The sequence below is a fragment of the Sebastes fasciatus genome, chromosome 24, assembly GCF_043250625.1.
Source record: "Sebastes fasciatus isolate fSebFas1 chromosome 24, fSebFas1.pri, whole genome shotgun sequence".
Taxonomy (NCBI): domain Eukaryota; kingdom Metazoa; phylum Chordata; class Actinopteri; order Perciformes; family Sebastidae; genus Sebastes; species Sebastes fasciatus.
This window is the reverse complement of record NC_133818.1, coordinates 10,239,955-10,253,044: the sequence shown is the minus strand read 5'-3', so window position 1 is coordinate 10,253,044 and position 13,090 is coordinate 10,239,955. Positions and strand designations below refer to the sequence as shown.

The 13,090-nt window shown below is 43.8% G+C and overlaps 1 protein-coding gene across 4 annotated transcripts in view; it reads right to left on the bottom strand.

The window, feature by feature from the left end:
• The window catches only part of LOC141763192 (vang-like protein 1), a 47,422-nt gene that overhangs the window by 2,443 nt on the left and 31,889 nt on the right, over positions 1-13,090 (bottom strand). For 3 of the 4 annotated variants that reach the window (XM_074627657.1, XM_074627655.1, XM_074627659.1), the window contains 5 exons: positions 10,117-10,548; positions 9,430-9,605; positions 3,541-3,701; positions 398-545; positions 24-258 (listed from right to left, as the gene is read on the bottom strand). In XM_074627657.1, the coding sequence (XP_074483758.1) occupies positions 24-258; positions 398-545; positions 3,541-3,701; positions 9,430-9,605; positions 10,117-10,548 (1,152 nt within the window). The remainder of the gene's footprint in view (positions 1-23; positions 259-397; positions 546-3,540; positions 3,702-9,429; positions 9,606-10,116; positions 10,549-13,090) is intronic. The other variant, XM_074627658.1, reaches the window with a different exon arrangement.

The following is a 13,090-nucleotide window of genomic DNA, read 5'->3' as shown; positions in this document are numbered from 1 at the left end:
GTGATCATCATGCGACCTCTGACCTTGGGCGTCATGTTGTTGGTGATGCAGAAGGCCAGGTGCTGCTGGATGCTCTCCATGCTGTGGCAGTGCTGCTGCTTGGTGGTCCTCAGGTACTTCTGCAGGGCGCGAGCCATGGAGGGGAAGATGGCCTGCGCCGCCTCTCGGGGGTCCATCACTTCCACCGGAGCCTTCTTCTGCTCCTCCTCCTGCATGCGCTTGATATGTGTGAACGCCTCCTCTACTGCCACCACCAGTCTGGGAGGAAACACAGCAAACAAAGACAAGAAAAAGTCAAGACCAAAAAGTCCCAAGTCAAGACTGAAAAAAAGGCTCAAGTCCAAGTGAAGTCACGAGTTCAGTGGTGTTAAATTACAAGTCGAGTTGTAAGTCTTACCGTGCTTTGCGCTTGCGAACGCGCCTCTCGTGCTCCGCCTCCTCGTAGTACATCTCGTTGTGGCTGGTGTCTCTGCGTCGGGCAGCGGCGGCGATCATGGCTCTGGACTGGGAGTGGGCCATTCCTGCTGCTGCATTGTTCCCCGGACCTGTCAGCACGAAGAGATAAGACGGGAACGGTTACTGTGTGTGTGTGTCTCTTAATCTCTCACAGGTGAAGGCCTCAGAGACAAAGGTAAAGCAACACAGAATTCCTTGGTGATGACATAAAGTGCAATGTGCTTTCAGAGTGGAGGGGTAGATTATTGATGCACATAAACCACGGTCCATTTCCTTTTATCACCAGCAATATTAAAGCCCCAGGAGCTGATGCGGATAGCCACACAAAGTCGTAATTTTTAATTGTTCCGAGCCCTGTGATCATTTGGAGAAACACACGGCTCACCCACACACGGCTATTGAACATTCCCTTTACTCTTCCACTCGGTGCCTTCAGGAGGAACGGGACGTCCAATTAAACAAGTGTCTCGGGCAACTTCAAAAGTTCACATTTTTGGAATTAGGAGACGAGGCTGCTGATGAACCCCGCCTGATGTTAAAGCGGGTTAAAAGAAGGCAGAGCTGAATTATTAACGCGGGGCAGGGATCATGCATGAACAGAATAATTCATGGATGGAGATGAGGGAGTTTGGGATTACTGCACTTAGATGGGATTTATGGGTGAGGCATATTATACTGAAAGCCATGTGTTGCCATGTCAGGAGCAGGTAAGCCTAGAATTTGTTTAACTCCTTTTGTATGGAAGATTTATGATGCCTAAATAAAAAAAACAAAGTAATAAAGTGAATGGTTGAAATGTTCTATCAATCATATCCACATAAAATAAAAGTAGTCTGTCTTCTTTTGTGTCATAATTAATGCCCTACTTTTCATCAGGCTGCATGACTGAGCATGACTCATTAAATGGTTGATACAGTTGCAAAGACGCGAACCGTTAGCTCCAGTCTTAACATTACGACAGAGAGCAGGAATAGTAGTGGTAGGACTGGTAGGATTTGATTTTACTGTGGAGTGGAAAAACAATTCAGTTAAAAAGTGAAATAACTTTCGCATGTTTTAATTTAGTTGTGGCAGAAAACATAACAATGTGTATTGTATTAAACAGTTTGATTTATTTTTTTAGGTAGGCACTTTAAATCTTCCATACTTTGGAGGATTTCTTTGCAAAAACACTTTTTATCCGCCGGGATTCATTTCTAACTCCCAACATCTAGAGCTGAGAAAACAATATGGAGAGCAGATAGCTTTTTCAGCCATAACAAAATCACCTGTACCCCTTTGGAAGTGTAATTGAGTGTTACGGCCGCTTTGCGCTCAGGGCTTCACCACTCTTTAATCAAGGAACGATTATTGTCTGTCCCTGAGTTCGACTTATTTATTGCGATGTTGGTGCGGCTGCAGAAAGAAAGAAAGAAGTAGGAAGTAAACGCTCCAGATAAGAGAGGGAGAGAGGGAGAGAGGGAGAGAGAGAGAGAGAGAGAGGTCCCTGAGCAGCTGCTGCAGGATGAAAATGAAGGAGGATGAGACACGAGAGAGAAATGACAAGACCGGCAGCGTAATAGCTATTGATTTATCAACCATCTCCGCCGCCGTCTCCCACTAACATTTAAGAGGAGGCTGAAGAAAGGAGGGAGAGAAATGGCACAAGAGGAAAAAAGCAAAACAAAGAGGGAGTCAAGTTAGTGCACTTAAGTGAAGCTTGAGTACACTTAAGGGAGAGCAATACTTTAATACAGAGGGGTTCGTGTTACATTCTGTTGTGCGGACGACTTTGAACTTTTTTTTTCATCAACCTGTGGCATGCAAAGAATGAAGAGGAGTGAAGCAGTGACATCACTTCTGTGTGAAAGGAGGCTTCAGGGACATCTAGAGAGTAGCCAGCTTTTATAAAGTGAACACCAGCAGTCTGTGAGGGTGCTTTAGTGAGTAGCAGCGCTGCATTTACTTACTGTCCAAAAGGTAGGCTTTCAGTTTAGCTCTAAAGGCATCTTAAAGGGTTAGCGTCAGTGGAAGGAGACACACAAGGAGACGAGAGAGTATTGAGGCGAATATCAAATCACCACACTTGCATGTTGTAGCCCATTGGCGACAAATCATCGAAGCCTTATATATATATCACTGTCGACAATTTTCCAATTATGATATGTTCACACAACTATTTCCTTCCTTCCAGGCAGCCATTTGTTTCAGCACATTCCAGTACAGTATGGAAATCTTGCAGAGACTTGAAATGTGCTTTAGATGGTGATCTGTCAGAAAAGTTGAATTATTGTTGCAGTTTTGAAAAATATGAAAAAAATGTCAAGCTGCTGCAAATGCCCAAAAAAAAAAAATCTGTGGTTTCAGCTTCTGAAATGTGAAAATCTTCCAGTTTTCTTGGTCTTCTCTGATAATACACCAACTCTAGCGCTGGGAGTCCAGTTTAATCCATAGGCTGTATATAAAGACAGATGACATGACAGCTCCCCAAAAGTGAAGCCAAAACCTCTTGATCGCCCCCTGGTGGCCGGCTCCCGTATCCGGGATATTTTGGCTTCACTTTTTGTACAGTGGGAGGAAGTGGAGACGCGTCATCCATCTATATACACCATCAATGATTTAATCAAAAGCGTAAACAGACTGTACATCTCCTGGTTGGCGTCACAGTAAACACACAGATGGCTAACGTAAACTATATAACGCCACACCTGAAGATTATAAGATAGCAGCCTTATTTTGACTCAGAGTTTCAGCAGTTTGGTTGAATTTTGTGTATTCTTGCCCTGCTGTTAGTTAGTAGTTGGCTTTGTTTTAATAAATAATGACAGTAAAATTAGATTGTATTGACCAAGTAGTAGAGGTGAAATGCTAAGCTATGGCTAGGTATTACATATTGCACCTTTAATGGACCAAACAATAAATGGATTAATTGAGTGTCAAGGTGATTTTCATATTGTGAAGTACATACAATGGCTGAATGGCTGCCTGGAGGTATCAATGGAAGAAAAATGAACAACCTATTCTGTGTTACAGTCGATAATATACAGAGTGAAAATTATAGTGTATATGTTGTCTGAGAAGAAGTTCAAAGAGCATCCCACTCACCCTCAGCGGGGGCTGCTGGGAACTCACCATCCACGTTGTAGACCTTGAGGCCGGCCAGGTGTTTGGCTGCGCGGGACTTGGAGGCGGAGAGCAGCGCAGGGTTGTGGACCGGGAAGTCGCAGTAGTAGTGCTCTACGATGGCCAGAGCCGCCCGCTGAATGCTGGAGAGGAGGAGAAGTAAAGACGAGCTTTAGCCGAGGGAAATGTTCTAGTTTAAATCCAGGTGGCTCTATGCCAGCGTGAGAGGTTGAGCTCCAGAAGAACGTGAGAGCCACAGGACACTTTTCACATGTAACACCAAATACTAAGAAATCCCTGCAGCATATCTACAACTCGTCTTGCTGAATACAAAACAGTAAAGGAGACAAGAGGGCAAAAACAGAGAGATTATCTGAAAGACCTTTTTGGCTTTCTTTGAAAAACTTGCTAAGACTGAAAACCCCGTCTCGTATTTCTTCAGGACAGCAAGTATCATCTGCCGAGTTGTAGCGAGGAGGAGAGAGAAACATTCTCAAATGTGAATTAATTAAATGAAATGATAAGACATGAAAGAAAAGCTGTAGAGAGAGAGAGGTTGAAGGACAGGAGGTGACGCTGAAGGAGGAAGAGAGATGAGAAACAAATCACCGCCACCTGGGAACTAAAAGATCTATCAGTAATACTTAAATGATTGCCTTACGGGGAAATTCCCTTAACGCTGTGACACCAGAAACTCAGAATGAACAACACATCAGAGCCAGTGGGCTATCTCCAGGTCTGAAAAGTGAAGCCAATGCTGAAGTGCCTTTAACTTGCATTCTTTCTAACAGCCAGCAGGGGGCGCCTCCTCTGGTTGCAAAAAGAAGTCTGATTGTATAGAAGTCTATGAGAAAATGAGCCTACTTCTCTAGAAAGGATTTTATTAACATGATCAACAATTCACTGGAACTACATTCAGTCCATTCAGAGCTCCAGACTGTAAAAAACAAATCAGATTTCGTTGTTGCCTTATTAACGTGATTTTTGCTCCCATTCATATCCATTTCTATGATGTACATGTATGAAAGGGAGGGAATAAGAGAGTGATGTGTGTTACTGCACAGCAGCCATAGCCCACATCCTGATCCTTTACGATGTGGATCAGAGAGCGTGCCAGGTCTTGTCCCTCATAACATAGCACTATTAAACCAACTGTACACAAGCAGGCAGGGTGTTCTCACACGTTACACGACATAAATCATTGGCTCTTTTAGAACATACTGCCTCTGTTGTCCTGGAAGTGAGCTAATGTACATCAGAGGTTAAAGAGAGACTTTTGAAAGAAGACATATAGTAGTGACAATTACAAATGATCATTCTTGAAAACTCATTAACGGGCTATTACTTTAATATTAAAGCTGCTCTAATCTTTCTTTTTTTTATATACATTAACCATGAACCAACCAAGTCGCTCATAAAGACGTCTCTGCAGTTCCCCCTCAGCTTATCTGGCTTTTGATTTCATTGTTTTTACATGCTTTATGGTGTGTTCACACCAAACGCGAAGCGATTTTTCATGCAGCACGATTACAAAGTAAATGCTAAGACGCGAATAGATGTGAAATTCGCATTTAGTAGCTGCTACCACTCTGTTGTGACGCAACAGTTCCTATGACCTGCATTTGGCAGACAGGACGACAGCAGATGTTGACAGCTGTTAACTGACCCACAACACGATTTACTGCTTAACACTTGGCCGTTTTCATTCAAACTGTGTGTGTGTCTGTGTGGATGTATTCATAGCCTTCACTTTGTCCTGCGTCAGGCCTTGGGGAGAGCTAACTCAATATACATGAACAGCAGCACATGCTAGCCTGCAGCATGCGCTTCCGATTATTATCCCAAAGGTTGATCACAGTACGATGACCTCAGAGCACCTCCAGATACTTTCTGACCTCTCGGAACATCCATTCCTTCCACAGAGCAAACATTACATTATATGATGGCTCATTTGAAACAGACCACCCAGGCATGTAGTCAGCATTAAAACGTCATTCTTTCGCACTGCTTTGCCATCTGGTGACGGTCACGTGTACGAGAGCTGACACTACCATCATGACAGGCTAATAGAGTTACAACACAGATGTTTAGGTTGGTTTACAGACTAAAAATACACGACTTGTGAAGAGAGGATAGGGGGGCTGTCTGTTCATGTTCATCTATAGAATTTCACTGCATCGGAAGAAACACTGACAGGGAAAATGAGTGAAAACAAGGCCAAATGCAATCCCCCTTTCGAAGAGAGAAAACACTTAAATAATTAACAATTCAATTAAGTCAAGATGGTAAATTTGACAACTGTCTACAACAACTGTCCCCAGCAGTACATTGCTTTGCTCCTGTGCCGATACTCCTGTCTTTTACTGTAGGTAATACACTGACTATGGATAAGTACCTCATTCAACCCCACTTCAAAACACCAGAACTATCCCTTTAACACTCATTATATTGATAAAACAGTGATATGATTCTTGCAATTTTGCTTTTGTTAATTTACTTGCCAGTTCATTATCATAAGAGACAACAAGCATAGTGTAGCATTTTACTAGTTTTGTGTTTACTGTTGTATTAGAAGTGAATGATGTGCCAGATGAAAACAGATGATTTCAGCAGTGCGTCATTCATAAGACAGACCATCAGAGGGTGAGCCAAAGGGGCAGTGATATCAACTCCCATGGTTAACTCCAGAGACCTCTCTTGCATTAAGCATTCAGACAGACAAGACCATTGTTCGGTGGCCACTTGCGTAAGTGCTGAGTCAGAGTTCCTGCCTCTTCCCAACTCCGATCAATTATTAAGCCGAGCAAACAGGACACAAAAGCATTCAAGCGAGCAGCTCCACTGGCCTCCGGAGCAGCTTCTTACAGGGAAATAAACTGCAGACCACTTTGTAAACCAGTTTACACCGAGGCTGACCATCTGTAATGTTGCTGCACCGGACTGACCAGTTAGAGAATGTAAACTGGGAAGTCCCCAGCAGGGAATGGGTTTAACCCCCACCCTCTGGCTGTAAGGAATGCGTTCATAGTCGTTTGGTCTGACAAGGGGAAAAAAGGGCTTCCTCCGCCCTTCAGATTGGCATCAAAGGCCAGGCAGACAGAGACAAGCCTTCAGGGCCCCGGGGCCCCCCCAGGGCCAAGGCTGGGTCCCCATTATGATAAGGAAAAAATGGACGCCAAACAAACAGGAATGTGAGCAGCAGCAGAGGAGACACATGGGATTTCTCCGTATGATGCATTGTTCATGTTTGTGGCTACATGTGCATGAATCATTTGCATGTATATGGTGCAATTACCCACATACACACACACGCATGCGTGTCCATGCATGTGTGTCTGGCTGACCAGATGCTGCGCTCCAGTCTTCAGGGAGCACTAATTAGCAGTGTGTTTACAGTCACAGACGGACAACAGAGCGAGGCCGAGCCTGCTGCCGGCCAAGCACCATGAATGGGACAGCTTACAAAGGACAACACCCCCAAGGCAGCCGGCTAACCAACCACACCATCTCACACCATCTCACACACACACGCACACACACACGTACTACATTGGAAAAAAACAGTAATTTTACCTCGCAGAACACGGGGGTTGCTGCTCTACCGCTGCCTCAAACGGTTAGTTAGTTTGTGTTCTTGTGTGACTTTGGTTAGTTCGGATTCACCAAAGTCACACAATAGAACAAACAAACCAGACCAGTAACGTCTGTGTTCTGTGAGGTAAAATTACAGGTTTTTTTCAATGGAGTCTGATGGCTTTGGCGAGAGCATAAATTGATACAACGGCATCAGTTCCCCGTCATCTGCTGTAGGGACACAGCAGATGACTGTGAGATTCTGGTGAACGCGAGGAATCTGACCCGTTGACATACATTAAGAATAACTATATCGAAATAGCCAATATTCTCGCTGATGGTCTTGCCAGGTAGAGCTAGACTGATACCTGCACTTAAACACTGTGGGTGCTTGGGCTGGGACTATACGCCTATGTCCCGATTCGATACTATCACGATACATGGGTGCCAATTCCATATGTAGGTATTGCGATTCGATATTACGATTTTTTAAACTTTTTTAACACTACACCATGGGAAAAAGTTGAATCATACACTTCTAGGGACTTTTACTTTGGGAAAACATCTAAATTAATACACTAAAAATGTAAAAAAAATGTACTGCAGCTCTTCTTTTCCTGGCAGTGTGTGAAACCCAAAGTGTTTACATACTTTACTGCATGTGTAGTGCTTACCACTTTGGATTTAAAATGTGAGGATGCAGGTCGTATCCATGTAGACCCTCCGCTGTTTTCTGCTTAGTCGTTTCGGCTTGCTGCGGTTTGTTTCGGTTGACGGGTACGGAACGGATAAGACATCACGATACTCTGATTACAACAATAAAAGCGGTAACTTCCTTTTACCTCCACATAGACTCTAATGAAGCAAATATATCAATTCTGGCATTAAAGAATAGATTTCAAAATCGTAAAAAAAAGTGGCTGCAGGGCTCATAAAGTGTGAACCAGTCCACTCGCAAAACTACAGAGAGATACAGTCCTTAGTGTAAGAGCAGATATAGGATCATCCGCCCTGCCGTAAAAGAGGCCCATCTATAAATCCATCAGGTTTTATTAGCTGCCTGTATGTGAGACTGGGGGCTGAGTATTGATACCAGGGAGCAACAGGAGAGCTGCCGTGTTTGGCTAAAAATGGGATCTTCCTGTTTTTCCTCAGAGACAGCAAGGTCATTAAAACTTGGTTGGTCTGGTCTGAGCTGTTCTTTCCCACAAACACACACACTGCTCCCTTCTTTCATTCCCACATACATTTTAGGATTCTTCCAACACCCCCCTCCCATTAAGTATTAATCCCTCGTTCTCTATTCCGTCTCTCGCTGCCTCCCGTGGCGTTCTCAGTCTCCTGGGTCTCCCTCTGTACTCCGCCCTCTGTCTGCTGCTCTGTTCTGAGGAGTTTCCTCTCTCAAGTCTTCCCCACCCTCTCCTCTTTTCTCCTGGCACCATTTTTCCTCTCCCTATCAGCCACTTCTTGTCTCTGCAGTTCTTCTTCCATCTCCCTTTCTACTCGATCTTCTCCTTCAGGCACATCCCTCACTTTTCCTCCCACCGTTTCCTAATATGTAACCAGTGTCTTCTCTCTTCCTTTTCCCGTCTCTCTCACTCGAGGTGTCCCAGTTTCTATCTTCCCCCTCGCTCTGCCTTCATTTAGCCCACACGTCGTCCTCTTTTCCCTCCCTTTCATCCCCCCACGTTCTCCTCGTCTATCCCCCGTCGCTCCCATCAACCTACTGTAGCTCTCTCTACCTTGTGTCCTCTTCCTCCTTCTGTCTTTAATCTCTACGTGCACAGAGGTCACCTGGGTATTCTGCTACCGTGCTTTCAATGCTAACAGCGTCCATTAATGCCGCATTAAGTCTCACAATGTTGTCGACTACTCTATAGTCAGCAGACAAGACGAATTTGCATCAAAATATGCACCTGCATGTCTTATCAGCCTGAATCTGTGTTGAAATCGGCAGGACAAGAGCTAGTTATTGTTAAGTGTTAGCAGCCTGAAAGCAGCACAGTCCTGCATTGGAGCTAACAGCTAACATTAACGGGAGGTTCCACTGAGATACATTATGATGCGTTCAAGCTCTATTCAGTGAGTGAATGAGTATTTGTTGGAGGTAGATTCTAACGTTATCATGATGTGTTCAAATGTAATCTTGTAAAATGTAGTTTTTGGTAAGAAATTTGATTAAATCCAGTTTGAAGGAGATGTTTTAGTATAGATATTAGAGAGGGAATTATGAACGATATAAACGAACATGAGGGTGCGACATCAAACACCTAGAAGTTGAAACTCTGTGCTCCTCACCTGAGCTGTCCCAGGTTGTAGTGCCTCATCTCGCCGTCCGTGGAGCGCGTGACGCACACGGAGAAGCACGGCTGGAGCTGCCGCAGCTCCAGCAGGACGATGGCCAGGTAGTGGATGAAGAGCAGGGCGTCCACCAGCGACACGGCGTACTGCACGATGCCCTGGTAGTTCTCGTCCTGGGAACAAGGAAGTGGTCATTTGTACCGCTTAATTGAATATAGACACATTAAACACAGTAGAGAGACTACATGCAAATGCTGTAAACATTTGCAAAAACATTTCCAAACAAAATACTCCTGCAGGGGTAAAAAAAAAGGAGATCATAAACATGTAAGACAAGATGTAGAGCGTATGAATATTTAGATACATTTCAAAGGATTGGAAGCTTTTTAGTGTTTTCCTACATGCATTCTGAATGAGGGACCAACAGGGAGTTTAAATCATAACTCACACAGTAAACACACAGCCAGCACTGGGGAAACCAAATATCAGTTTTGGTTGTGATTTAGTTGAGCTCCTAAAGGCATTAAAAATGAATGTGCCTGCAATATATGAGACATCTGCCACTGTTATTGGAAATATCTAGTTCTGTGTGTCTGATTTCCATGTATATTTTAATTAGAGTGTGCACTTACAAGCAGTGATAGCTATTATATTTCCCGCCAGCGTTCCCTTCTGTTAACTCACCTGTGTGTCGAGTATTCTCACTCCGTAGAACAGCCAATAGGAGATCACGAAGAGCAACACCAGCACGGCGAGCAGCGCCCGGAAAACGAAGACCCGCGGGAGGCCAGCCCGCGGCGGCCTGAAGAACAGCGCCCACACGGCCAGCAGCAGTATGAGCAGCTTGAAGGCCACGGAGATGAAAAGGCCCTCGCAGGCCGTGCCGCAGCTATGCAGCTTCTCGGGCCAGAGTAGGTGGGGCAGCACCAGGAAGGCGAGCGGCGTCAGGAACACCAGCAGACCCAGGATCACGGCAAGCGTCAGGGTGAAGTAGCGGCGGCAGTCCAGCCCCACGCTGTCCTCCAGGTCCTTGGTGATGCGGACGATGTCCTCCTGGGAGAGGCTGTGCTCCGACGTTCCCGTGACGGCCGTGGTGGTCTCACCCCAGTTGTCATCCTAGAAATAAAAAGGAAACAAAAAAAGATTTAAAGGGCGGTCATCAAATTTTTTTTATATCATTCTGTAGCTTCCCAGGGGAGTGGTATTCCTTATGTATTCAAATTCATAAAGGTATGTATGTTTTAGCGTCAAAATGCTATGTTCCCAAGTCCTTCTAAAAACCTTTTTTCGACGTGACGTAGGTTTCTGCATGGTGACGCCGCTACATGTACAGTCTACTTATCGTCAGACAGCCCTTTCTGTCGGGGAAGTGAAGTCGTTATATCACTCTCTTCAAAGCCACAAGACAGTAATTTTACCATGCACAACATGGGAGTATACATACGACCCCACTTAAAAAAAACCCTAACTGTTACTTGGTGACATCACCATGTTACGGAAGAAAAGGCCGGACTTCAAACTAGGCTTTTCAGGCAGTTCAGGAGCAGTGTTTCTGGATGGGGGGGAGTAACTCCCTCTGACGTAGACTTTGGGCTTTGTAACTTCGCAGACCTTTTACATGCACAAAAAACTATACAACACACTAGAGGAAAGAGAAAAAACACAAAAGCATAATAGGTCCCCTTTAATACATTTTCAAAAAAGTGTTGCTGCCTGTTTGTCATGTCAGATCCACTGATCCATTCGCACCGACGTCATAAGAAACTGATGATCCTTCAGAGGACTTTACAAAAAAAGGTCTTTCCTTGCATCCTCAGTGGAAGGAAGAATGAAGGGAATTGAGATGACTTCAGCAGGTCTAGCTAATGCACAATAACAAAACCACAATGGTAGAGTGGGGTTTAGCTACATTGCTCAAGGGGAAAATGTGAGAGACGGCAACAGAGGATTGAAAATATTAGGAGAGATCTATCCGAGCTGTGCTCCTGGAATACAGTCTCACTGTACTGCTTTAGACTGGGTAACATTTTCCTCCAGCTGAGGCTCTTCCAGTGGAATTGCATTATTTTTTTGCCTTTGACGTCAGCTTAACAAAAGGGCATGGGAGGTTATTTCCAAGCATGTGAGAAAAGAGAAAGGAATAGATAGGAAGTGGAAAAAGTAAACAGAGCGAGCTGCCAACTGGGCTATGCGCTGACGCTTGGGTCTGACTGCATCCGCAGATAATGGAGGTCAGTGGCGTCGGAGCAGAGCCGCTAGAACGAGGAAGATAAGAACTCTTTACACAGCAGTAATAACAAGCGAGAGCTGCCACTGCCGCTGAAAAGAGGGCCGATAATGAACTGACATCAGCTACAAGAGCATTCAGTAGCCAGAATGCGATAGCACTGTAAATTAATCCCGTATCAATGAGCAGAGAGGAGCTTATGATCACTTTAGACTGAGGCGGTTGGGAGGAGGAGGAGGAGGAGGAGGAGGAGGAGGAGGAGGAGGAGGATGAGGAGGAGGAGGATGGTGCACTGGGACAGAGAACATCCCTCTGGCCTCAGGGGTTCAAACAGCAGAGAACCAGATGAAGCAGAACAATAGGAGGACCGAGGCACAATGTTCAGGTTGTCTTTGAAGCTAAAAAGCTACTCAGTTTACTCATATACTAATAATAGAATTTTCACTACTATACAGAATATCAATACTGCATAAACACGTAGAAAGGATGGGAAGAAAAATCCATGGTTGTTACACTATTTTCTTCTCACATCTTTTAGCCATTATTACAGGATAAAGCTGGTGAGACATCAAATCCAAGTGAAAGGCAGATTTTAAAAGAATCCAAGTATCTCACAACGAAAACCAGCGAAAAACAAATTGATGAGCCTTAAACACGTTAAATTGTTACTTGACGAGAAAAAAAGATAATCAAAATAATATAAAATATAAAAACTATAAAGAATTAAAATAAAATACATAAAAAATGAAACATTAAATTAATTAATTTTAATTATATATATATTTAAATAAATAAGAAATATAAACAAATGAAAATACAAAAAATATAAATTAAAATGAATAATAATGATAATAAATAAAAATAAATGAATGAATAAAATGAATTCAAAACACCAGATTCCCAGCACCTACTTATATCATGACATTGCAGTTCTAAATACTCATCTCACTGTCTGCACTGCTTTAGGGAGACTCAAACATCCCGAGTGACCGATCCCATGAGCTGTAAACCACCCGCTGGAATGCATGACCCGGGTTCAAAAGGTCAAAGAGTGAAGATGTCAATGCGACTCTGCAGGGTGTAAGCTGACATTTAGGTTCGCTAGAGGGCCAAAGTGTCTACATCTCATTTATTCATGCAAGAAAATAAACCTAAAAGTAGACATTCAGGAATATATAAGATTAAAGTTGAACTAAAAACAAAATTCAATCAGAATAGAATTCCCTGAAGTTTGACTTATATTGATTGGTTATTTTCTGTAGTGATAGCGCTCCTTACACAGTCACCAGCTGATTGATCTGATTTATTGATCTCAGCATGTCATTGTGTAAAATAGGCTAACTGTCTACATTCTGGCCACTTATGTATTGCAATGTATGTGTCTCCAGTCCATAGGTAATGATATCTACGTGCGTCTCTCTTCAGCTTTTT